Here is a 26,918-nt window from a genome sequence, read left to right as displayed (position 1 = left end):
AGACATATATAAAACAATTATATGAGATTGTATAAAATTATTCTAATCCTGGCACAGATATAATATAGGTGAATATTCCACTGGGCCCTAGTGGTATTGATCACCTAAAGTGGGAAGACTTTGTTCTAACAACGATAGATATGTAAAAAATTTATAAAAAAAATATTATGTTCTTCTCTGATGCAGCTGATATAATATCTTTGCGGTAAATAGATGGACAAGTAATGTATCCACTGTGCAGTTATTTTTTCAGTCTATTTGACTAATACAGGCTTGGTCTGGTCTGTATTGGATACTGCTGTTACAATGTATCTCACCCGCTCCTGGTGCTCGATGTTATCTCCGTCCACCATACGCCGGCTGCGCTGGCACAGGGCTGTCACTTGAGCAGAGTTTTACTTGTGCAGGGGTGCGTTTGGCACAACGTCCCCGGTGGCCTCCATGTTGCTCCTGTGATGGTATTGCAGAGCGGGCGCAGCGCTGGCGTCTCTCGTGGTGGATGATGATGGAGAGTGGTAATTTCTCAGGGCGGGTGGCAGATGGATCTTTCCCAGCAGGTTCAGGTTGGTGGAAAATCGCGGTGTAAGTCCAGATCAGACTGCAGCTGCAGTGGTTGTTGCTTCCAATAAATGGTAAGTCTCTATGCCAGGTTCACACCATCAATATATTGCAAGGTGCGGCAATTAACCTAGACGCGTTTTAGGGTTCTTTTGCTAAATTGCATGACCCTTTCTTCCTACTGAAGAAAGGGTCATGCAATTTAGAAAAAGAACCCTGAAACGCTGTTAAAACAAATTCTTCCCACTTTAGGTGATCAATACCACTAGGGCCCAGTGGAATATTCACCTATATTATATCTGTGCCAGGATTAGAATAATTTTATACAATCTCATATAATTGTTTTATATATGTCTAATAAAATTTATATCAATTGAAATTTCTCTATATTATTTTGGAATTCATTGTGTACCCTTCAGGGTAAAATCCTAGAAGGATTGGTTATATATTTCTATTCATATATTATTTATTCCCGGCCGTTGGGGTTTCGGCATATAACCAACTATATCCTCGGATTTTAGATTTGTGAGCTGCACACATTTTTTCCTTTATAGATATTTAAATTATTTCTATTAAAATTTTATAATCCTTTCAGTACTTATTAGCAGCTGTATACTACAGAACAATTTCTTTTCTATTTGGGATTTCTTTTCTGTCACGACCACAGTGCTCTCTACTGACACCTCTGTCCATTTTAGGAACTGTCCTGAGCAGAAGAAAATCCCCATAGCAAACATATGCTGCTCTGGACATTTCCCAAAATGGACAGAGGTGTCAGCAGAGAGCACTGTGGTTGTGACAGAAAAGAAATACCAAATAGAAGAGAAATTGTTCTGTAGTATACAGCTGCTAATAGGTACTGGAAGGATTAAGAATTTTTTTATAGAAGTAATTTACAAATCTGTTTAACTTTCTGGCACCAGTTGAGTAAAAAAAAAAAAGTTTTCCACCGGAGTGCCCCTTTAAAGGAGTGGAGGCTGGAGCCAAGTTGGACTGGGTATCACAGACAGAGATCCCAAGTTGGCACAAAAAGGAGGAGTTCAGTGTCTTAAGGCACTTGGGGGGAGATTCATCAAAACCTGTCCAGAAGTTGCTGAGTTGCCCATAGCAACCAATCAGATCATTTGTTTCATTTTTGAAAAGGCCTCCGAAAAATTTGAGAAACAATTTGACTGGTTGCTATGGGCAACTGGACAACTTTTCCTCTGCACAAGTTTTGATAAATCTCCCCCTCGGTGTAGTTAAGGTGATTGGCATTGCCATCCCTCAAAGTACCCCATAGCTTCAAGCGCCGTGCACCCCCTATTCCTTTCTATGGCAAATATTCATATGCATACTGGGCGGGAATAGGGGCGGGGCAGAGGTGGGGCCAGGGGTGGAGTCTTGCTAGGAGCCCTTGCTTTATTTTATTTTAATTTTCCATAATTTAACCCCAATGTACCAAGTCCAGAGTACAGTTTTAACCCCATAAAACCACTAAATTGCCCCCAAAACTCTTTTGTAAAAATTAAAAAATAAAAAAAACCTGATAAGACCTCTGGGGATATTTTTTCCAAAAATGGGCCATGGGTCACTGAGTCACTATCATCGGGGACTTTTTTATGTTGCCTCAAATGCGCAGCGCTCTCGCTTCACCTGAGCGGGGTGCACATTTGAGGCAACAGGTTAAGGACGGCCACACACATCACATTCCCAGAATGATGATTCAGAGCATAGGGTTTGGGGTGGGCATATTTTTTAGTTTTGGCTATGCTCTGGGTCATCATTCTGGGAATATAACCTATTTTATAATGTTATGTCCCACTGTACCCCATTTTAGTTCTTTAGTGTAGCTCAGTTATGTACCCCATGTAATGCCCCTTGAGGGGGGTCCCACTGTTCTGGCTCCATAGGCTGCTATACAAAAGCTCAAGGACCCTGACTGCTCTCCTGCTCCTCCAAAACCTGGTGTGCACCCTCAGAGCTGCTTACATCCAGATATGAGGTATGTCCTTTCTCCAAATAAATGTATCTACAAATTTACGATGACATTTTCTTCTTTTACCACTTGTCAAAATGAAAAATTTGGGGTAACCACAGCATTTTAGTGTAAAAAATAAAATGTTTCCTTTTCACATCCCACTTAATGAACATTTATCAAACACCTGTGGGGTGTTAAGACTCACTGTACCCCTTGTTACGTTCCTTGAGGGGTGTAGTTTCCAAAATAGTATACCATGTTTTTTTTTTTTTTTTTGCTGTTCTAGCACCATAGGGGCTTCCTAAATGCGACATGGCCTCCCCCCCCCTCCCCCATTTCAGCAAAATTTGCAAATGTTACTCCTTCTCTTCTGAGCATTGTAGTGCGCCCGCAGTGCACTTGACGTCCACACATGGGGTATTTCCATACTCAGAAGAGATGGAATTACAAATTTTGGGGGGCATTTTCTCCTGTTACCCCTTTTAAAAAAGTAAAATTTGGGGGAACACCAACATTTTTGTGGAAAAAAAAATGAATTTACGCATCAAACTTTAACGAAAAGTCATCAAACACCTGTGGGGTGTTAAAGCTCACTGTACCCCTTGTTACGTTCCTTAAGGGGTGTAGTTTCCAAAATAGTATGCCATGTGGGGGTGCGGATTTGCTGTCCTTGCACCATAGGGGTTTTCTAAATGTGACATGCCCCCCAAAAACCATTTCAGCTAAATTTGCTTTCCAAAAGCCAAATGTGACTCCTTCTCTTCTCAGCATTGTAGTTCGCCCGCAGTGCACTTGACGTCCACACATGGGGTATTTACATACTCAGAAGAGATGGGGTTACACATTTTGGGGGGCATTTTCTCCTATTACCCCTTGTAAAAAAAAGTTAAATTTGGTGGAAAGCCAGCATTTTAGTGATAAAATAAAATTCATTTACACATCAAACTTTAACGAAAAGTCGCCAAACACCTGTGGGGTGTTAAAGCTCACTGTACCCCTTGTTACATTCCTTGAGGGGTGTAGTTTCCAAAATAGTATGCCATGTGAGGGGGGGGGGGTTGCTGTCCTGGCAACATAGGGGCTTCCTAAATGTGACATGCCCCCCAAAAACTCACTCTCCAAAATCCCATTGTCGCTCCTTCCCTTCTGAGCCCTCTACTGCACCCGGCAAGCACTTGACATACACATATGAGGTATTTCCTTACTCGAGAGAAATTGGGTTACAAATTCTGAGAACATTTTTTCCCTTTTACTCCTTGTAAAAATGCAAAAACTGGGTCTACAAGAACATGTGAGTGTAAAAAATGAAGATTTTAAATTTTTCTCCTTCACTTTTCTGCTATTCCTGTGAAACACCTAAAGGGTTAACACACTTACTGAATGTCATTTTGAATACTTTGAGGGGTGCAGTTTTTATAATGGGGTCATTTATGGGGTATTTCTAATAAGAAAGCCCTTCAAATCCACTTCAAACCTGAACTGCTCCCTGAAAAATTCAGAAAATTTTGTGAAAAATTGGAAAATTGATGCTATACTTTGAAGCCTTCCAAAAGTTAAAACATGGCAAATTTATGATGCCAACATAAAGTAGACATATTGTATTTGTGAATCAAAATATAATTTATTTGGAATGTCTATTTTCCATACAAGCAGAAAGCTTCAAAGTTAGAAAAATGCACATTTTTCAATTTTTTCATAACATTTTTACATTTTTCACTAAGAAATGATGCAAGTATTGACAAAATTTTACCCCTAACATAAAGTAGAATATATCAAGAAAAACCAATCTCGGAATCAGAATAAAAGGTAAAAGCATCCCAGAGTTATTAATGCTTAAAGTGACAGTAGTCAGATGTGCAAAAAACGTTCTGTCCTACAGTGAAAATTGGCCTGGTCCTTAAAGGGGTAGTCCAGTGGTGAAAAACTTATCCCCTATCCTAAGGATAGGGGATAAGTTTGAGATCGCAGGAGGTCCGACCGCTGGGGCCCCCTGCGATCTTTCTGTACGGGGGCCAGGCTCTCCGGCCAGATAGCGGGTGTCGACCTCCGCACGAAGCGGCGGCCGACACGCCCCCTCAATACATCTCTATGACAGAGCCGGAGATTGCCGAAGGCAGCGCTTCGGCTCTGCCATAAAGTTGTATTGAGGGGGCGTGTCGGCCTCCGCTTCGTGCGGAGGTTGACACGCCCTCGTTCTCGCGGGCTGTCGGGGCTCCGTACAGGAGATCGCAGGGGGCCCCAGCGGTCGGACCCCCCGCAATCTCAAACTTATCCCCTATCCTTAGGATAGGGGATAAGTTGTTCACCACTGGGTTCACCACTGGACTACTCCTTTAAAGGGGTACTCCGCCCCTAGACATCTTATCCCCTATCCAAAGGATAGGGGATAAGATGTCAGATCGCCGGGGTCCCGCTGCTGGGGACCCCGGGGATCGCCGCTGCAGCACCCCGCTATCATTACTGCGCAGAGCGAGATCGCTCTGCACGTAATGTCGGGCAATACAGGGGCCGGAGCATCGTTACGTCACGGCTCCGCCCCTCGTGACATCACGGCCCGCCCCCCGTCAATACAAGTCTATGGGAGGGGGCGTGACGGTCGTCACGCCCCCTGCCATATACTTGCATTAAGGGGACGGCCGTGATGTCATGAGGGGCGGAGCCATGACGTCACGCTGCTCCGGCCCCTGTATCGCCCCTCATTATGCACAGAGCGAACTCGCTCTGTGCAGTAATGATGGTGGGGTGCCGCAGCGGCGATCCCCGGGGTCCCCAGCAGCGGGACTGTGGTGATCTAACATCTTATCCCCTATTCTTTGGGGGCGGAGTACCCCTTTAAGGGGTTAAAGGAGCATCACATGCTTAAAACAATCTTATTTATCCTCAATTTTGAAAGGGTGCCAATCATTTTGTCCAGCCCATTTTTGGAGTTTGATGTGACATTATGTCCAATTTGGGTTTTTCCCCCCCCCCCCCCCCTTTTTTTGGTTTAGTTCCAATACACACAAAGGGAATAAACATGTGTATAGCAAAACATGTGTTACTGCAATCCTTTTCTGCAAGGAATACTTCATTTTCTTGAAAAATTTTAGTTGATCTCAACATTTAAGGCCATGACTGTAGGGGGGAGATCCACAGAGAATCTGCATGACTTGTAGAGACACCCTAGTCGGGTGTATTTGTTCTGAGTGCTTTAAATATCAACCATATATACACTGTTATAGATTGGTTAATCTTTTATAGAAAATCTAATATAAAGGAAATGCCTCCATTAATTTCATTACATATTTTATGCTTTAGATATGATTTTATTTGTTTGTAATTTGAAAGTTAATAGATATTTCGCAATAGACACATCATCTGCAAAGATCATGTTGCCTCATATTACAAAGGCTAGGGAGGAGCACACATTTGGGATGTTCTATTTCCCAAGTGCTATATGAGGTGTCTGCAGCATCAGAGTTCTGTTATATCAGTATCTTCCACTGTTAGAAGTCAGTCTGTGAACCATGGTAAGTTTTCAGTATCTGATACAACGTAAGAGAACAAGGCATCATAGTGAATATATTTAATAACCGTGATTCCCTTTTTGTACAAAAATAATTTGTACTGGTCTCTTTTTCTAGACATCATATACCGAAAAAGGAGAAAAGGTAACTGTGTTATGTTATTACTGATATGTAAGACAAGTTACTTACCAGTAGATGGTAATAATGTAATTGTACTTAATTCTGTTACTTAGGAAAACTATTATCTAGTAAATGGGTGATCTGGTCACTTTGTGTACATACAAGCAGTGACAATACATATATAAAAATTATAATATAAATTATATATATATATATATATATGTGTGTGTGCATGGAAGAATTTATGTTACTTATAGTATCTCTAGTTAAATCAACAAATTAATAATGTTATCTATATAATTTAGTAAATAAATACTTTCACTAGCATTGTTTTATGTTCACACATGGAAGGTATGTGGCAGAAATTTCTGTGTCCTGTCATCCTAAGCATATAAATGAGGTTGTTTCTGCAGCATGTGTGTGAATTTCTGTAAAGCCCATGTAAATGTGTTGGACAGCAGCAGAAAGTTCTGTAACAAATCTGCCACGTATGGGCATACCCTTTGTGGTAGTCAGTTTCTGTAAATTATGTTGGACCTTTGGTTCCGACTTTACAAGTTAGAAATGGATCACCTTTCTCTGTTTATTATATGTACTTGAAAGAAGTGTGGTACAATGATACAAATTGTGCAAATGAACAATAATGAAAAACACTGCAGAAATAGACCAAGAAAATACACAAACAATGGAAGCACTACTATCTGCTGGAGTTGACCTCGGTGGTATCTGTTATTAATAATAATAATAATAGTTACTTTATTTCCTGCATATAGCTAGTTTTATTGTAAAGATTTTTCATTCTGCCATTCTCCAATTATTTTTGAAAGTGCAAAGATGAAATGTCTTTTTGTTTTTTTCCAATTCAGCATGAACAAGGACGATTTCTCAGCTTTCACTCCATTACACTGTGGGTGAGCAATGCAAAACAGGTAAATGGTATGAAATGAGTTAAATTTAGGATTAAAGAATTCTTCTCTGCATGCTGCCCATTTGTAGTTGCCGTGTGTGATTGGTTAGTTAATGGGAGGGTCTGTGATCCCGCCACAATCTGTTTCCACTTATGATGTGCACCACATCTGCTTCTAGTAGAAAGGAACACATTCCAGTTCTTCCAAGTCTCCGAGATGTGTCACATAGGTTTCATAAGGATACAGTGACAAAAAGAACTGTCATAAACACGGATTATTTACATTATAGAGATTCACAAGGCAGTTTGTAAGGTGTTAAGACAGAAAAAGAAGCAAAAAAAAAAGAGAAGATGGATTAATGTGCAGGACCTTATAGAATATATAGGGGACATTTATCAAAGCATTTAGTAGTTTTTTTGGGGGGCTTAAAATTGTCACAAACTCTCTTTTTTTCAGAGACTTTTTGACTGTGCAGTATCCTAAGCAAAAAAAAAAAAAAAAAAATCTTGCTTACCAAAGCAAAAAGTGATTTTCGACTTGCAGTGGTCAGAGATTTATCAAGTGCGAAAGTCGCAAAAAAGTCGCATTACATGAAAAAAACCTACTAAATTTACTCCAGCTCAGAAATGGAGCAGAAAAAGCTACTACCAAAGCAAAAATAGAAAGATTGCTTACGTGAAAGAAATTTATCAACAGGCTGAAAGCAGTTGATAAATAAGTCACACATAAGCAAAAAAATTGTAAGAAAAAAAATAACTAAAAAAAGGAATATATAAGCAAACATGATAAATGTCCCCCATAGATCTTATAAGGTGCCTTCTAAGTACCTGGTTAACCAAAATTGGAACAAAGTGTTTATGTACATTATGAAAATATTGTAATATTCTTTTCTAGTGTTCTGGGTATGTATGCAAAAAATCTAACTACAACCCGTGTAGGGAGTTTAGTATATTTAATGTTTTTGACAGATTTTAAGGTGGCAGCACTTTGATCAGGGGAGGGAGTTTTGGCCATTGCTTTATGTTAAATACCAAAGTGTATCTCTGTATTGTATTAAGCCATATGATCCTAAGTAAATGCAATATACCACATGAAACGTGACATTCAATCAAACAAATATAAGACCTGTTGCACCATTAGTGGAATCAATGCCTCTCCATTCCATGTAATGGGATTAATATACAAAAAGATATACAAAGGAATGTATCAGACCAGCACCAGCCAGAAAAGATAATTTTTTTCTATATAAGGAAGATATCCAACTGACCAGATTTCCTAAAGATATTTAATAGCTTATCATGTAGAGCATTTATTTGATATGGGGCCTGGCAGACCCTTAGCTGAAGACCACATCAGGTAAAACATGAGTTGAATAGTTTTCATTTTATGTGGATCTGACCTTGTGGATTAGACACTATATTTCATAGTATATTTTTGTGCATATCTCCAATTTATTTACACTACAAATACACAATATATATTGCATACTAAAAGTGAATTGGTAGGAATAAATGGCATCTTTTAGTCCATGTTAAAACACTTAAAGGGAATAAGAGTATGTGAATCAGCAAGGTATCTGTATGGTGTCATCCATTAATGGATTGTCTCCTGTGATTTTTTATGTATTATGGCTTTAGAGGTTGGTAAGGGCTCCATTATCTTTATTGCAAGTGGACATAGATCCCTCTTTCTCCACCACTCCTGTGAAATGATCTGTGTTTTAACCATTTGTTTTGGAATTTATCATACATTGCCTTTTAGCACATTTTGCATACCTTTTCTTATGTTTACATGCATGTATAACTTTAGGCTGCCTCTTTTTACTGCAATAAAATGGGATTTGAACCATTGGCATACAAGGGTCTGGAGACTGGTAGCAGAGAGCTAGTTACACATGTGGTGAAACAAGACAAGGTAAGTGTATCAAGAGCAAGCTTGTAATAACTGGATTTTTGGCCAGTTTAATAGTACCAATGTATATCTATTCTTTCCCTTCAGATAATATTCCTCTTTGTATCGGCACTTACTCCAGGAAATGAAGGTATATTTTATTGAAATGTATAAATAGTATTTAGCCATGTACTTGAAACTTGACTTCAAGAGGTATTCCAGCGCTTAAAACCTTATGCCCTATTGACTGGATAAGCAATATAAAACATAAAAAAATAAAAAATAACCTCTATTGGATTACCTAGACAAATATTGTAGGTTTAGTTTTTTTTTATCGTTTTTTATATTTATTTTGAAGATGGAAATATGTAAAATAAAAAAACAGTCCGTATAAGCCTATATGTAAATCTGTAAACATGAATTTATGGAATGTTAATTAGTACAAAATAACATACATTTTATTTAAATCCTTACTCTGTTTAATAACCCAAAGTAATTAGTTACTTGGCTAAAAAAAAGTCACCTCCAGTCTTTTCTATAGCACCCACAGAGAGTGCAGCTGTATGTAAACCTTTCAGTGGTGCTCAGCTCATACATGTTTCACACCCCTTCCTCCTGTACATTCACACTGCAGCTGTGTCAAATACTTTCAGCAGGGACAACCTTTTTTTGCAGTGTATGGGAGTCATGTATAAGGCACAGACTGGGAGGAAGCAGGGAAAGACCATGTATAGAGTGCTGTTGTAATTAGTGTTGAGCGCGTATATTCGAAATGATAATTTTTACCACGAATATCGGCACTTTGAGATTTTGTGAATATTTAAAATACAGTGTTATATATTCATAATGACAAATATTCCTTGTTTTTTTTAATGCAAATTTATGCAAACATTTATGCCAATATCGGCACTTCCAGACTGGACGCTGATCCCTCCCATCTTTTAGGCGAAAGATATAATTGTGCATGCGTACTATGTGAATTTCCTTTACGCATTTTCACATGGAAAAAACCCCAGAACATAGCAAATATGCAAATGGACCTACAGAATAAAGATAAGGTGTCATTTTTACCGAAAAATGTACGGCGTAGAAACGGAAGCCCCCAAAAGTTACAAAATGGCGGGTTTATTTTTCAATTTTGTCTCACAATGATTTTGTTTTCCGTTTGTCATAGATTTTTGGGTAAAATGACTGATGTCATTACAAAGTAGAATTGGTGGCGCAAAAAATAAGCCATCATATGGATTTTTAGGTGCAAAATTGAAAGGGTTATGATTTTTTAAAGGTAAGGAGGAAAAAATGAAAGTGCAAAAATGAAAAAAAACCTGGTCCATAAGGGGTTAAAATATTTACAAAAATGTGAGGGGTGTACTCACTTATGTCAAATGCTGTATATATAGTTATATATAGGACAATATTTTCTTTTACAGAATTTGGAGCCCATTTACAGAAACATGGTGATGGTGTGAAAGACGTAGCATTTGAAGTTGAAGATTGTGACTTTCTAGTTAAGGTAAGGTGACTATAAGTTGCATAAAGGGGTGCTTAAAGGGGTAGTCCAGGGAACATCCCTTATCAGACACTTATCCCCTATCCCCACTTGCATTGGGAGTAAGTTGTCATATTGCTTTTGTATATCATGCATAATACCCTGAGGGGTATCAGTTTCTAATCCCCATGGTTGTAGTGGGGTTTTAACCATTTTATGTGTTTTAGTGTCTGTCTGTCTAGTTGTAGTCCATAATTAAATTGTTATTAGGTGATGGGTGAGATTATACAGTGAAGGGGGGGGGGTGAATGCTGTACATCGAGAAGTGTGTATGCCTGACACACACTCTGACTGTATTATCCTGCCCATTACATGATAGTCACTCCCATTATTAAAATTCAGTTCATGCCCATCTGACTGATTCCCTGAATTGTCAAACTATAAACCCACAAATTTCAGGAACAGAAGGGCGTATCAGGAAACTGTAAAAAGGTTTGTGATCAGGGCACCGTAAGATATTTAGTGATAATACAATCCCGTTATTTGGGAGTCCCATTTAAAGGTCCTCTTTAAACACTGTTTGATATAAGTTATTTAATTAATACTTTACAATATTCTTCTAACAGAAAGCCAAAGAAAGGGGGGCAATAATAGTAAAGGAGCCATGGATTGAAGAAGATAAATATGGAAAAGTAAAATTTGCAGTCATTCAGACGGTATTTATATATTCATTTCTTTTTATTCAATATGCATAATTGAGCAGGGCTGCAGTGTGGAATATCTGAGCCCCTTACAGTCAAAAGGGCAGGGCATCTTAGGTGCCTTTACACCAATCCTAACATACATTATGAGCATGCCCTTATTTTATGCATGTTAGAGTCAGTATACTTTAAATAATTGTAATAACATGTCATTGAAATTGTAACTATACAACATTTTTACCTGTCTGCATCTAGTATGGAGATACAACACACACACTGGTAGAGAAACTGGATTACAATGGCATCTTCTTACCAGGATTTCAGCCTCCATTATTTGTGGATCCTCTGCTCCAAAAGCTGTAAGTGCTCTCCATTCCTGTAAGAATAATAGAAGGCTAGGTTTACACTACAGGATTTTCGAGCATAATTGTGCATAGAAATAACGCTTGGAAATTACGGTTCAGCAATGGAATTCCACTGCACAATGCAGACTGAGGAATTTCAGTGGCGGATGTTCTGCCGCTGAAGTTCCACCGCCAAAAAAAAATTATCCTGCTATTTGTTTCAGTGGAATCCAAGCGGAATAGATTGCCATCTATGAGGAAGGCAATGTCCACGGGGTCCTAGCACCAACTGATTCAGTTGGCGTGGCCCGGATTTTGACTCTTCAGACGCAATTTTTCTGGCCAGAGATTCCCAAGTGTAAACCTGCCCTAAAGGTATTCAAATTAGGTTATTTGTGGATTATATAAAAAGTAGCAGATATACAGACATGGCTGTAAATGTTGGCACCCCTGAAAATTTTCAAGAAAATTAAGTATTTTTCGCAGAAAAGGATATCAGTAACACATGTTTTTCTATACACGTTTATTCCCTTTGTGTATATTGGAACTAAACCAAAAAAGGGAGGAAAAAAAGCAAATTGGACATAATGTCACACAAACTCCAAAAATGGGCTGGAAAAAATTATTGGCACCCATAACTTAATATTTGGTTGCACACCCGTTGGAAAAAATTAATGAAATCAGTCTCTTCCTATAACCATCATTAAGCTTCTTACACCTCTCAGCCGGAATGTTGGACCACTCTTCCCTTGCAAACTGCTCCATGTCTCTCTTATTGGAAGGGCGCCTTTTCCCAACAGCAATTTTAAGATCTCTCCACAGGTGTTCAATGGGATTTAGATCTGGACTCATTGCTGGCCACTTCAGAACTCTCCAGCGCTTTGTTGCCATCCATTTCTGGGTGCTATTTTATGTACGTTTGGGGTCAGTGTCCTGCTGGAAGACACAAGACCTCGGATGCAAACCCAGCTTTCTGACACTGGGCTGTACAGTGCGACCCAAAATCTGTTGGTAATTCCCAGATTTCATGATGCCTTGCACACATTCAAGGCACCCAGTGCAAGAGGCAGCAAAACAACCCCAAAACATTATTGAACCTCCACCATATTTCACTGTAGGTACTGTGTTCTTTTCTTTGTAGGCCTCATTCTGTTTTCGGTAAATAGTAGAATGTTGTGCTTTACCAAAAAGCTCTATCTTGGTCTCATCTGCCTACAAGATGTTTTCCCAGAAAGATTTTGGCTTACTCAAGTTCAGTTTGGCAAAATGTAGTCTTGCTTTTTTGTCTCGGTGTCAGCAGTGACATCCTCCTGGGTCTCCTGCCATAGTGTTTAATTTCATTTAAATGTCGACAGATAGTTCACGCTGACACTGATGCTCCCTGAGCCTGCAGGACGGCTTGAATATCTTTGGAACTTGTTTGGGGCTGCTTAAACACCATCCGGACTATCGTGCGTTGACAACTTTCATCAATTTTTCTCTTCTGTCCACTTAGCTACAGTGCCATGGGTTGCAATCTTTTTGATAATGTTGCGCACTGTGGACAAAGGCAAATCTAAATTTCTGGAGATGGACTTGTAACCTTGAGATTGTTGATATTTTTCCACAATTTTGGTTCTCAAGTCCTCAGACAGTTCTCATCTCCTCTTTCTGTTGTCCATGCTTAGTGTGGCACATGCAGACACACAATGGTTTTGTTCCAATAAATTCAAAGGGAATAAATATGTGTAGTATAGCAAAACATGTGTTACTGCAATCCTTTTCTGTGAGAAAAATTTCAGGGGTGCCAACATTTACGGCCATAACTGCATACCCATTCTTTGGTTGCATACCCATAGTGTTACAAACTTGTAAGCATTATGGGATCATGCTGCGAACATATCTCTTGTTGTATGTATATTATGTAGCCATAATAAAGTTGATATTCCTAATTGCTTATACAAATGCTCAAAAAAAATAAAGGGAACCCTTAAACAACACAATGTAACTCCCAAGTCAATCACACTTCTGTGAAATCACACTGTCCACTCAGGAAGTGACACTGATTGACAGATTGATTGATCAGTTTCACATGCTGTTGTGTAAATGGAACAGACAATAGGTGGAAATTATAAGCAATTAGCAAGACACCCCAATAAAGGAGTGGTTCAGCAGGTGGTGACCACAGACCACTTTTCAGTTCCTATACTTCCTGGCTGATGTTGGCGGTACTTTCACTCTAGTGGTAGCATGAGATGGCGTCTACAACCCACACAAGTGGCTCAGGTAGTGCAGCCCATCGGGGATGGCACATCAATGCAAGCTGTGGCAAGAAGGTCTGCTGTGTCTGTCAGCGTAGTATCCAGAGCATGGAGGTGCTACCAGGAGACAGGCCAGTACATCAGGAGACGTGGAGGAGGTCGTAGGAGGGCAACAACCCAGCAGCAGGACCGCTTCCTCTGCCATTGTACAAGGAAGAGCAGAAGGAGCACTCAAGAGCCCTGCAAAATGACCTCCAGCAGGCCACAAATGTGCATGTGTCCACTCAAACAGTCAGAAACAGACTCCATGAGGGTGGTATGAGGGCCCCACGTCCACAGGTGGGGGTTGTGCTTACAGCCCAACACCGTGCAGGACGTTTGGCATTTGGCAGAGAACACCAAGATTGGCAAATTCGCCATTGGCGCCCTGTGCTCTTCACAGATGAAAGCAGGTTCTCACTGAGCACATGTGACAGACGTGACAGAGTCTGTAGATGCCGAGGAGAAGGTTCTGCTGCCTGCAACATCCTCCAGCATGACCGGTTTGGCGGTGGGTCAGTAATGGTGTGGGGTGGCATTTCTTGGTGGGGGGGGGGGGGGGGGGGCACACAGCCCTCCATGTGCTTTCCAGAGGTAGCCTGACTGCCCTTAGGTACCGAGATGAGATCCTCAGACCCCTTGTGAGACCATATGCTGGTGCGGTTGGCCCTGGGTTCCTCCCAAAGCATGACCTCATGTGGCTGGAGTGTGTCAGCAGTTCCTGCAAGAGGAAGGCATTGATGTTATGGACTGGCCTGCCCGTTCACCACACCTGAATCTGATTGGGCACATCTGGGACATCATGTCTCGCTCCATCCACCAATGTCACGTTGCATCACAGACTGTCCAGGAGTTGGCAGATGCTTTAGTCCAGGTCTGGGTGGACATCCCTCAGGAGACCATCCGCCACCTCATCAGGAGCATGCCCAGGTGTTGTAGGGAGGTCGTAAGGGCACGTGGAGGCCACACACACACTACGGAGTCTCATTTTAAGTTATTTTAAGGACATTACATCAAGTTGGATCAGCCTGTAGTGTGGTTTACCACTGAGTGTGACTCCATATAAGACCTCCATGGGTTGATAAATTAGATTTCCATTGATAATTTTTGTGTGATTTTGTTGTCAGCACATTCAACTATGTAAAGAATAAAGTATTTCATACGATTAGTTCATTCATTCGGATCTAGGATGTGTTATCTTAGTGTTCCCTTTATTTATTTTTTGAGCAGTGTATTACAATTGTAAAATATGTGAATAGATGTTTCATATAATGTTTATTTCAGTCTGTGGAAATTGTATTCAGCTGATATAGCTCTTCATTTGTTCATATCATAGGCCCAGCTGCAAACTGAATTTCATTGACCATGTGGTGGGAAATCAGCCTGATAATGAAATGGTCCCAGTTGTTGACTGGTAAATATATCAGACAAAATTCTTATCACAGACCTTCAAAACCATAACACATCTGAGCATCTAAAGCTCTGAGAACTTTGTGAACTATTTCCAGCTAATCAAAACAAACCAACATTGGATAATGGAAGATCTAACTGCTTGAAAAATGTGGACTCTAGGTGCCACCTTTTGGCACTGACTTTCTTTTTAATGAATCCATTAAAAAGTATCTCTATATGCAGTTGGGGTGTGTCCATATATTTCATATATACTAATCAATATTTAAATCTTAGATATATCACGTGCATATAGGAATACATATTGTAGTAGAAACACATGGATGTACTGGTCAAAAGAAAATAGACTTACACGGAAAGTTTTTTTTTAAAATTATCTTTAAAAACACTTAACGGTATCTTCTACTAAAACAGTTGTCTGACTTTAGATCGTGTTCACATCATGGTTCGGCCTTCAGTTTCACACAAACATCAGCAAAATTTCAAAACTGGCTGTGACATGTGTGCATGGAAAGGCACAGGCCCCATTGACTTTAATGACATGACTATAATCAGATAGTTTAGAAAATCCATTTTCATATTCACTATTAGGAAATTGAGTAACAGTTGTAGGGTTCCCACATTTAGAATCCTCATCTCTGGGCCAGAATTCAGAACGATTGCAAAGTCCATCTCGCTTTAGAGGGCATAGATAAGTGCAGGCACTATGCAATTCTTAATATGCCCTGTGGTGGTGCTGCAGGAACAGTGAACACTTGTGGCCAGGTTTCTTTACAGTTTGAAGCCAATCTTCTGGGGTCCCAGCAGGGGATAGTCAAGTGACCCTTCTTACTAGTGGGAATTGTCCAAATTGGAAAACCCTTTTAACCAACAGTTTCTTAACATCTCTCTAGGTACCAGACAAATCTCTTGTTTCACCGGTTTTGGTCTGTAGATGACAAACAACTTCACACAGAGTTCAGTGCGCTCCGCTCTATTGTAGTTGCCAATTATGAGGAGACCATCAAGATGCCTATAAATGAACCAGCATCAGGAAAGAGGAAATCCCAGATCCAGGTGAAAACAACACAGTGACATATGAAGGTGACTTACAATGTATAGGGAGAGGAGGGAAGGCAAGGTATTCTCTGATCCACAGCTGCATTTTTTTTTAATACTGCCAGGAGGACACAAAAGGCAGAATTTTTTTAGTACAGATAAAACAAAAAAAAAAAAAAACACTTTACGACTGGGTCTAAAACACAGCATTTTGGTCAGTATTTTTAGCCAAACCAGGAGAAGAAAATTGTATTTGAACGATTTGCATCTTTTTTGGAATTTGGGCCCACTTCTGGTTTTGCCTAAACATACTGACTGAAATACTGTGAACCCAGCCTAAATCTGGAATATTGTATTCAATGCAGTCATCATGACTTAATTTTTTAATAATAGGAATATGTTGAATATTATGGTGGCCCTGGAGTTCAGCACATTGCCCTAAACACATCAGATATTATAAGTGCGGTAAGTATTGTGTACCTTATAATCACAGTTTTATTACAAAAATGTGAAATATATAAGCATGAAAAATTATATTTCTTCTAGATTACCAATTTGAAAGAAAGGGGCATGGAATTTATGTCCGTTCCATCCACCTATTATCAGACACTGAGGGAACAATTGCAAACAGCAAAAATACAAGTAAAAGAAAACCTTGACAAATTAGAGGTTGGCACACATCTGATGTTGAGGAAATACACAGCATATGCAATACATTAGTAACATCATTTACCTTTTTTAGGAGCTGAAGATCTTGGTGGATTTTGATGAAAACGGCTATTTGCTGCAGATTTTTACTAAACCAGTCCAAGACAGGCCAACATTGTTTCTTGAAGTCATTCAACGTCATAATCATCAGGTATTTATGGATGGCAATTCAATAAGATAAGTAATAGGAATGCACATTCTACTTCAGCATTGTCAATCTATGTGACTATCTTCCATTTCACAAATTTATCAAAACGTGTGCAGAGAAGAAGTTGCCCACCGCAATCAGATTGCTTCTTTAATTTTTTTAAAAGTCCAATCTATTTGGTTGCTATGGGCAACTTTTCCAATGCACAGGTTTTGATAAATTCCCCCAGTAGTTTGCTGCTATGTCAATTGACATCTTAAGAGGAAGTTTTGGTTAACAAATGACATCATTTCACTGTGCCAACTAAGTTGTATGAAATTGGTAGGTAGGGATATTGGGTAGGTGTTCTTCCACCTTGTCTAAGGTATTGGTGGCTATGACTAAGGGCGTAAAATTCAAAACCCATTGGACCCAGGACCAGATTTTATTGATTTTAGTGAACTACATAACATACTGATAAGTTCCTGATAACTAAAGCCGGTAAACGGGTCAGCAATCAGCTGGGTTACCTACCAGTAGGAGAAAAGTATGGGTACCTGTCTATTTAGCCAGGAGTTTCAGAAGCTTCATCTGCACTGATCAGCTGTTTGTATAAGACGGTTTTGTTAGTCTTTAATCCCTACTGAACAATGGTGCAGCTGGCTGCAGAATTCAGTTATTATTACCTATTGTTTACATTTTTATACACCTTTACTTTGCCTGGGAGTAATGTGTACATGTGCCAAATTTATTAGATGGTTGCATGGTATGTGATAAATATGGTGCTAGTATGCTTTTTTTTTCAATTTTTTTTATAACACTTCTCTACATCACTTTGTATGGTTCCTCCTCTGCGACTTTTTAACTCATTGCACTAAAATTAGACTTTTTACAAATGCCCTTAATCGACACCACAAAAACAAGGTAAAACCAATGATTAATTTCCCCTATAGTACCTTTCATACATCTGTTTGTGCATCCATAGCATAGAAAATGCTGTTATTCTCTAGTGCAGAGTCAAAGAGGCATTCCCAGGCCCCTGAAGTGGGGCGGGCTGACTCCTTGCTCCCCCTACCATCCCTGTACGTGTTTGATTGACAAGTTAGCAGGAAGCTGAGCCCTGTTTCCAATCTGGCACACAATTTGTATACACAGTACATAAGATTTGGAAACATTGCTCAGCTTCTAGCTAGCTGTCAATCAAGCAGTTATGTAAGCAAAGACAATACATGAAACATACAATACCATGTATCTCCATGCCCTAACAGCTAACAGTGTCACCTGTTTGGAACTTGAAATGCTGACTTCCTTTAAAAGTAGATATGCTGTTTAAAGAAGATAGTAGATAGTCTTAGGTACAACAGTCAGACACTGAAATCCAAATACCTAAATACCATGCAAATAACATGTGGATACTGCCCTTCTTGCTTGTTGAACTTGTGTACCATTGTTTTTTTTAACCACTTAAGGACATCGGACACACAGGAGCGATCACGCCGTTGTCCGTCATTAACCTTTTAGATGCAGTGATCAATGCTGATCACAGCATCTTTACTGAAAGTAACGTAACATAACATAGTAATAACATAGTTCATAAGGTTGAAAAAAAGACCAGAGTCCACCAAGTTCAACCTATAACCCTAATGAGTCCCTACTGAGTTGATCCAGAGGAAAGCAAAAAAAAAAAACTCATACTAGAGGTAAAAATTCCTTCCCGACTCCAATTATGGCATCAGAATAAATCCCTGGATCATCGTTCTGTCCCTGTAAATCTAATATACATAAACAGCAATGTTATTAGTCTCCAAAAATGCATCCAGACCCCTTTTGAACTCTTTTACAGAGTTCACCATGACCACCTCCTCCGGAAGAGAGTTCCACAGTCTCACTGCTCTTACAGTAAAGAACCCCCGTCTGTGCTGGTGAAGAAATCTTCTTTCCTCTAAACGTAGAGGATGCCCCCTTGTTATAGATACAATCCTGGGTATAAATAGATCATGGGAGAGATCTCTGTACGGTCCCCTGATATATTTATACATAGTTATTAGGTCGTCCCTAAGCCTTCTTTTTCTAAACTAAATAACCCTAATTCTGATAATCTTTCTGGGTACTGTAGTCCTCCCATTCCCCTTGTTACACTGGTTGCCCGTCTTTGAACCCTCTCCAGCTCCACTATATCTTTCTTGTACACTGGTGCCCAGTACTGTACACAGTATTCTATATGTGGTCTGACTAGTGATTTGTACAGTGATAGAATTATTTCCTTGTTGTGGGCATCTATGCCCCTATTGATGCACCCCATGATTTTATTTGCCTTGGCAGCAGCAGCCCGACACTGGTTACTACAGCTAAATTTACTGTTAACTAAGGCTCCTTTCACACTATGAGCATTTATCCGTTATTAAACGTCCATTTTCTGTGTAAAAACGGATGTATAACAACAAATTAAATAACAGGTGCTAACGGCTGAATAATCCATTAAGACCCGTTATAACATTCCTCATGTATGTCCATAACACCTCTGCCTACAGACTACCACAGCCGGGACTACTACTACTCCCATCATGGAACAGACTTGTTTCCATGATGGGAGTAGTAATTCCCTGGCTGCAGGAGTCTGCAGACCGCTGGGGAGGCTACATTAGTGTTTGTACTACTACCCCCATCATGGAACAGAGTCTGTTCCATGATGGGGGCTGTAGTACAGGGGCTGAGGGATTTCACTCCGCAACCCTGCGATGTATCCTGCGTTTTAACTTTCATTTTTAAATCCCCCGCGGGGAGCCCTGAATGGTCGATACTGAGGAGCCATTCAGGGCTCTCAGCAGGAGATTTAAAAATGAACATTGGGAGTAGCAGGGAGCCATGTGTATATTAAAAGCGCTGTGGGGGTATATATAGTGCTGCAGGAGGGGGGGGGGACATATAGCCTATATATCTAGCCCCCCGCCGGCACAAGTATAATGTACTCTCGCAGCGCTGCCATCTATCTATCTATATATATCTATATACATATATATATATATGTCACTGCTGCGCTATGAATGAAGAGCATTCTAGCAGCAGTCGGCGGCTCAATGCTGCTGATAGAAATACATTTCATTCATAGCGCAGAGCCGGCATATGTATATACCCCTGCAGCGCTATGAATGAAAAGTATTTCTTTTAGCAGCTCATAGTGCCAGCAGACGTCTGCCGGCACTATGCGCTGCTAATAGGAATACTTTTCATTCATAGCGCTGCAGGGGTATATGTATATAGAAGCGCTGGGGGGTGCAGACATATAACGTTATCTGCTTTCCCCCCCCCCCCCCCCTGCAGTGCTATATATCTTGCCCCCCACAGCACTTTTAACCCCTTAAGGATGCAGCCCTTTTTCACCTTAAGGACTGAGCCCTTTTTTGCAATTCTGACCACCGTCGCTTTACGAATTAATAACGAGAAAACGCTTTTACCGAATATTCAGATTCTGAGACTGTTTTTTCGTGACATATTCTACTTTATTTTGGTGGTAAATTTTCGGCGTTAGTTGCATCCTTTTTTGGTGAAAAATGCCCAAATTTTATGAAAATTTTGGAAATTTAGCATTTTTCTAACTTTGAAGCTCTCTACTTGTAAGGAAAATGGATATTCCCAATAAACTTTATTTTTTTTCACAAATACAATATGTCCACTTTATGTTGGCATCATAAAATGGACATATTTTTGCTTTTTGAAAAAATTAGAGGGCTTCAAAGTAGAGCAGCAATTTCCAAAAATTTCATGAAAATTGATAAATCTGAAGGGACAGATGTTACAGAACTACAACTCCCAGCATGCCTGGGCAGTCCAGGCATGCTGAGAGTTGTAGTTTGGCAACATCTAGAGGGCTACCGTTTGGGCACCACTGTAACAGTGGTCTCCAAACTGTGACCCTCCAGATGTTGCAAACCTACAACTCCCAGCATGTCCAGACAGCCTTTTGCTGTCTGTGCATGCTGGGAGTTGCAGTTTGGCCTTCCTAGTGGTTGCTACAGTAAAGATCAGTTTACTTTAACTTTCAATTCCCCCCCCCCCCCCCACTGTAGTTTCCCTACCTGAGCCAGGATCCAGCAGTCTCCAGCGAAGATCGGGTGGTCCCCAGGCATCTTCTCCTCCAGGTACCGGCCTCCATCTTCTTTCCATGTTCCCCTCGATATCCAGGGGTAGGCAGAACAGGGGGTTGCCATGGCAACCCACTGTCCTGCTCTGCCATTGGTCAGAATCAGTTCTGACCAATGGCAGGGGATCGGAGGAGATCGCTGCACTGCGACCTCACTCCTAGCCTTCAGGATGATCTGGGCTGTCCCTGACAGCTCCGATCATCGCTATTTTCCGGGTGATCAGTCACCAGAGACCCGATCAGCCCAGAATAGCAGAAAATCGCATGTCTGAATTGACATGCGATTTTCTGCGATCGCCGACATGGTCTCAGGACCCCCCTGGGCAATGTGCCGGGATGCCTGCTGAATGATTTCAGCAGGCATTCTGGTCCGGTCCCCAACCGGCTAGCGGCGGGAACCGGAATTCCCACAGGCGTATGCATACACCCCACGTCCTTAAGGACTCGGGATGCAGGGCGTATGCATACGCCCGGCGACCTGAAGAGGTTAATATACATATGGCCCCCTGCTAGTCACAATGTTAATTTTTAAATCTCCCGCCGAGAGCCATGAATGGCTCCTCAGTACTGGCCATTCAGGGCTCCCTGCGAGGGATTCGAAAATTAAAGTTAAAACACACGATACATCACAGGGTTGCGGAGCATGCCGCCCACTCCCTTGCTTAATAACTTCTAATCGCATCAGGTCTCAGCAATGAAACCCGATGCGATCAATCCCTCAGCCCCTGTACTACAACCCCCATTATGGAACAGACTCTGTTCCATGATGGGGGTAGTAGTACAAACACTAATGTAGCCTCCCCAGCTGTCTGCAGACTCCCACAGCCAGGGAATTACTACTCCCATCATGGAAACAAGTCTCTTCCATGAAGAGAGTAGTAGTAGTCCCTCAGTACTGCAGGAGTCTGCTGATGTCCCCTCTTCTGAGCATGCTCATAAGTAATAATTGATATTATAAACCAGGTGCAAATGGATGAAATAACGGCTCATCCGTCAACAATAGACTTCAATGTTAAAGATAACGGCCGTTAATTTACCCGTTTCTTGTGACGGAAGAAAAATTAGTGCATGTCCCGTTATTTCTCCCGTCACAATTAACGGACGTTATTCATGACGGGCTATAACGGGTCATAATGGATAATCAAAAAATCCCATAGACTTGAATGGGAATGTTTAACGGCCGTTTAACATGGGTTTTCTGACGGACGTTTGTAATAGATGAATTTTTATAGTGTGAAAGCAGCCTAAGACTCCCAAGTCCTTTTCCACGTCTGCACCAGAGTACTCCTTTAGAACACGGGGGTGAATGCAATCAGGACCTGACGACTTGTCTATTTTGATTTTTGTATGTGGCACTGTACTTCTTCCTGGGTTAGACAGGTGACCTGTACTGGGGAGGAGATATTTCAGCTGGCATTTCATTTTCCTTGGTGAATACAGTGGAGAAGAATTTGTTTAATATATTTGCTTTTTCCTGATCCCGGTCTATAATTTCTTCCTCATCATTTTTTAAAGGGCCTACACTTTCATTTTTGACCTTTTTTGCTATTTATATAGTTAAAGAACATTTTGGGGTTAGTTTTGCTCTCTTTGGCAATTTGTCTTGGTCTCTATTTTTGCAGCTTTTTATTTTTGTCATTTATTGCCCCCTTAAACATTTTTATTTATCCACATTGGTTTTCTTTTATTCCTGACCCTTTTATTCCCATAAAGGTATATACCTCTTACAGTGAGAATTTTAAATTTTCTTAAAAAGTCTCCCACTTAGTGTCAGTATTCTTGTTTTCGGGCCTCTTTGAGTTGATCAAACTTTGCCTTTACATTAAGTTATAAAGTATTATATTATGATCACTATTTCCTAGGTCTCCTTCTACCTGCACATTAGTTACTCTGTCAGTTAATATCAAGTCTAGTAGGGCGCCCCCTCTGGTCGAGCTCTGCACCATTTGGGACAGATAGTTGTCTTTAGCTATAGTCAGAAACCTGTTTCCTTTATGAGAGTCACAGGTCTCAGTTTCCCAGTTTATATCACGATAGTTAAAGTCCCCTATTATTATCACCTCATTTTGATTTGCTGCCTTGTTTATTTGCCTCAGTAATTGATCTTCTGCCTCTTCCATTATGTTTGGTGGCTTATAGCAAACCCCCATCAAATATTTTTTTATTTGTATCTCCATATATTTCTACCCATAAGGACTCCACATTATCGTTTCCCTCCCATATATCCTCCTGCAGTGGAGTCTTTAGACTGGACTTTACATAAAGACAAACTCCTCCCCCTTTCCGTTTTGTCTGATCCTTCCTGTATAGACTATAACCCTGTATGTTGACCGCCCAGTCACAGCTATCGTCCAACCAAGTCTCTGTTATACCCCCTATGTCATAATTCTCCTCAGACATTATCAACTCCAATTCGTCAGTTTTATTGGTCAGACTTCTGGCATTAGTCAACATGCAATTCAATGGTGTATGCTTTTTTCCCCCCTATGAAGCCTATCCCTATTAACTATAATAACCCCTCCCTCCACTCCACCCCCAGGTACATAAGTCCCCCCTCTCTATCTACAATTCCCCCTCTATGTTGTAAGTTCCCTCTCCCCAGTCCCTGGTTTAAACATTCCTCCATTCTTCTAGCCATCTTCTCCCCAAGCACAACTGCACCCTCCCCATTGAGGTGCAGCCCGTCCCTACTGTAGAGCCGGTATCCGACAGAGAAGTCGGCCCAGTTCTCCATTAACCCAAACTCCTCCTTCCTACACAAGCTTCTGAGCCACTTGTTTACCTCCCTGATCTCCCGCTGCCTCTCTGGTGCGGCTCGTGGTACAGGTAATATTTCAGAAAATATTACCTTGGAGGTCCTTGCCTTTAGCTTGAGGCCTAAGGCCCTGCAATTATTTTTAAGGACACTCCCCCTACCTCTTACTTTGTCATTGGTGCCGATATGTACCATGACTGCTGGGTCTTCTCCAACCCCACCCAGCAACCTGTCAACCCGATCCGCGATGTGCCGAACTCGTGCGCCAAGTAGACAACACACTGTTCGGCAATCCTGGGTCTTTGTGACAGATCGCCCTGTCTGTCCCCCTAATAATAGAGTCCCCCACTACCAGTACCTGTCTGGCCTGCCCTGCACTCCTCCTTTCCGGAGCAGACACCCCCCTGGCGGTCAGAGGCAGTATCCTGCTGCAGTACTGCTAGCTCTGAAATGGCATTAAGATCAGGACAAGACTGACTATTTTCCCTCTACCCCGTTTTCTAACAAACCCAGCTAGCTGCCTGACTTTCCTGCAGCTCTATCCCACTATCCTCCCCCACCTCTACCCCACAGAGTACTTGCTCAGTGAGCAGGAGACTCCTCTCCAAGTTGTCAATGCATCTCAGTGTTGCCAGTTGCTCCTTTAGATCCAGGATCTGGGCTTCCAAATGAACAACTCGCACAACAATATGCACCCTCAAACTGCTGTTCAAGGATTGCATACATTGTGAAAGATGTACACCGGACTGCATTTTCCAACATGGAGGCCATCTAGTTATGGGGATTTCACAGATTAACAGCCAAAAAAATGACAGTAAATATTTCAATTAAATTCTCAGTAGACCTTGTGAGTGTAAAGTCCCTACAGTGTAAGGAAACTAACACTCACAGCAATCTCAAACTCCTTCTTTCAAACTCCTGTTTTACAACTCTCTTTCAGCTGCCTCTCTTCCAAAGCAACACTCAGAAAGAGCAAGCTCAGAACTGAGTCCCAAACTAAGATTTAGGCACCTGTAACCAATCTACCCCTCCCCCGTTGAGGCAGAGTAGAGGAAAAAAAAAGTGAAATGGCTGTTCAAAATTCTCAGAGATCCCTCTATGTGCAAATGTACAGTCATGGCCGTAAATGTTGGCACCCCTGAAATTTTTCAAGAAAATGAAGTATTTCTCACAGAAAAGGATTGCAGTAACACATGTTTTGCTATACACATGTTTATTCCCTTTGTATTTATTGGAACTAAACCAAAAAAGGGAGGAAAAAAAAGCAAATTGGGCATAATGTCACATCAAACTCCAAAAATCGTCAGGACAAAATTATTGGCACCCTTTCAAAATTGTGGAAAAATAAGATTGTTTCAACCATGTGATGCTCCTTTAACCCCTTAAGGACCAAGGGCGTACAGGTACGCCCTTGGTCCTGCTCTCCTGATATAACGCGGGGTTACACAGTAACCCCGCGTCATATCACGGCGGGCCCGGCGTCATAGTGAAGCCGGGACCCGCCTCTAATAGAGCGCAGCGCCGATCGCGGTGCCGCGCGCTCAGAGCTGAGCCGTGCGGCTAAAAGTGAAAGTGGCCGGCTAGCTCAGTCGGGCTGTTCGGGATAGCCGCGGCTAATCGCGGCATCCCGAACAGCTGACAGGACAGCGGGAGGGCCCCTACCTGCCTCCTCGCTGTCCGATCGCCGAATGACTGCTCAGTGCCTGAGATCCAGGCATGAGCAGTCATGCGGCAGAATCGTTGATCACTGGTTTCTTATGAGAAACCAGTGATCAATGATGAAGATCAATGTGTGCAGTGTTATAGGTCCCTATGGGAGCTATAACACTGCAAAAAAAAGTGCAAAAAAAAAGTGAATAAAGATCATTTAACTCCTCCCCTATTAAAAGTTTGAATCACCCCCTTTTCCAATAAAAAAAAACCCAGTGTAAATAAAAATAAACATATATGGTATCACCGCGTGCGGAAATGTCCGAATTATAAAAATATATCATTAATTAAACCGCTCGGTCAATGGCGTGCGCGCAAAAAAATTCCAAAGTCCAAAATAGTGCATTTTTGGTCACTTTTTATATCATTTAAAAATGAATAAAAAATGATCAATAAGTCCTATCAATGCAAAAATGGTACCGTTAAAAACTTCAGATCACGGCGCAAAAAATGAGCCCTCATACCGCCCCATACACGGAAAAATAAAAAAGTTATAGGGGTCAGAAGATGACAATTTTAAACGTATTAATTTTCCTGCATGTAGTTATGATTTTTTCCAGAAGTCCGACAAAATCAAACCTATATAAGTAGGGTATCATTTTAACCGTATGGACCTACAGAATAAAGATAAGGTGTCATTTTTACCGAAAAATGTACTACATAGAAACGGAAGCCCCCAAAAGTTACAAAACGGCGTTTTTTTTCAATTTTGGCGCACAATGATTTTTTTTTCCGTTTCACCGTAGATTTTTGGGCAAAATGACTGACGTTGTTACAAAGTAGAATTGGTGGTGCAAAAAATAAGCCATAATATGGATTTTTAGGTGCAAAATTGAAAGAGTTATGATTTTTTAAAGGCAAGGAGCAAAAAACGAAAATGCAAAAATGGAAAAAACCCCGGTCCTTAAGGGGTTAAACTCACCTGAGGCAAGTAACAGGTGTGGGCAATATAAAAACCACACCTGAAAGCAGATAAAAAGGAGAAAAGTTCACTTAGTCTTTGCATTGTGTGTCTGTGTGCCACACTAAGCATAGACAACAGAAAGAGGAGATGAGAACTGTCTGAGGACTTGAGAACCAAAATTGTGGAAAAATATCAACAATCTCAAGGTTACAAGTCCATCTCCAGAGATCTAGATTTGCCTTTGTCCACAGTGCACAACATTATCAAGAAGATTGCAACCCATGGCACTGTAGCTAATCTCACTGGGCATGGACTGAAGAGAAAAATTAATGAAAACCATCAGTGTCAGTGCAAACTCTCCGTAAGCGAT

General features: G+C 40.9%; 2 protein-coding genes across 11 annotated transcripts in view; one reads left to right on the top strand and one right to left on the bottom strand.

Annotated features, from left to right (window-relative positions):
• HPD (4-hydroxyphenylpyruvate dioxygenase) overlaps positions 1 to 26,918 on the top strand; it is a 183,333-nt gene that overhangs the window by 155,025 nt on the left and 1,390 nt on the right. For 8 of the 10 annotated variants that reach the window (XM_056535005.1, XM_056535025.1, XM_056535018.1 and 5 more), the window contains 12 exons: positions 6,142 to 6,168; positions 7,011 to 7,073; positions 8,862 to 8,966; positions 9,051 to 9,093; positions 10,373 to 10,455; positions 11,058 to 11,147; positions 11,388 to 11,491; positions 15,092 to 15,169; positions 16,059 to 16,221; positions 16,597 to 16,668; positions 16,750 to 16,872; positions 16,946 to 17,062. In XM_056535005.1, the coding sequence (XP_056390980.1) occupies positions 6,142 to 6,168; positions 7,011 to 7,073; positions 8,862 to 8,966; positions 9,051 to 9,093; positions 10,373 to 10,455; positions 11,058 to 11,147; positions 11,388 to 11,491; positions 15,092 to 15,169; positions 16,059 to 16,221; positions 16,597 to 16,668; positions 16,750 to 16,872; positions 16,946 to 17,062 (1,068 nt within the window). Of the gene's footprint in view, positions 1 to 2,518; positions 2,543 to 6,002; positions 6,028 to 6,141; positions 6,169 to 7,010; positions 7,074 to 8,861; positions 8,967 to 9,050; positions 9,094 to 10,372; positions 10,456 to 11,057; positions 11,148 to 11,387; positions 11,492 to 15,091; positions 15,170 to 16,058; positions 16,222 to 16,596; positions 16,669 to 16,749; positions 16,873 to 16,945; positions 17,063 to 26,918 lie in introns of those variants that run through there. The other 2 variants (XM_056535044.1, XM_056535012.1) reach the window with 2 other exon arrangements.
• Positions 11,492 to 26,918, bottom strand: part of SETD1B (SET domain containing 1B, histone lysine methyltransferase) — a 114,469-nt gene continuing 99,042 nt past the window's right edge. The window contains exon 19 of the transcript XR_008847058.1: positions 11,492 to 11,508. The gene's annotated coding sequence lies outside the window, so the exon portion shown is untranslated. The remainder of the gene's footprint in view (positions 11,509 to 26,918) is intronic.

This window comes from Hyla sarda, chromosome 1 (genome assembly GCF_029499605.1).
Source record: "Hyla sarda isolate aHylSar1 chromosome 1, aHylSar1.hap1, whole genome shotgun sequence".
Classification (NCBI taxonomy): domain Eukaryota; kingdom Metazoa; phylum Chordata; class Amphibia; order Anura; family Hylidae; genus Hyla; species Hyla sarda.
This window is presented reverse-complemented; position numbering and strand designations above follow the sequence as displayed.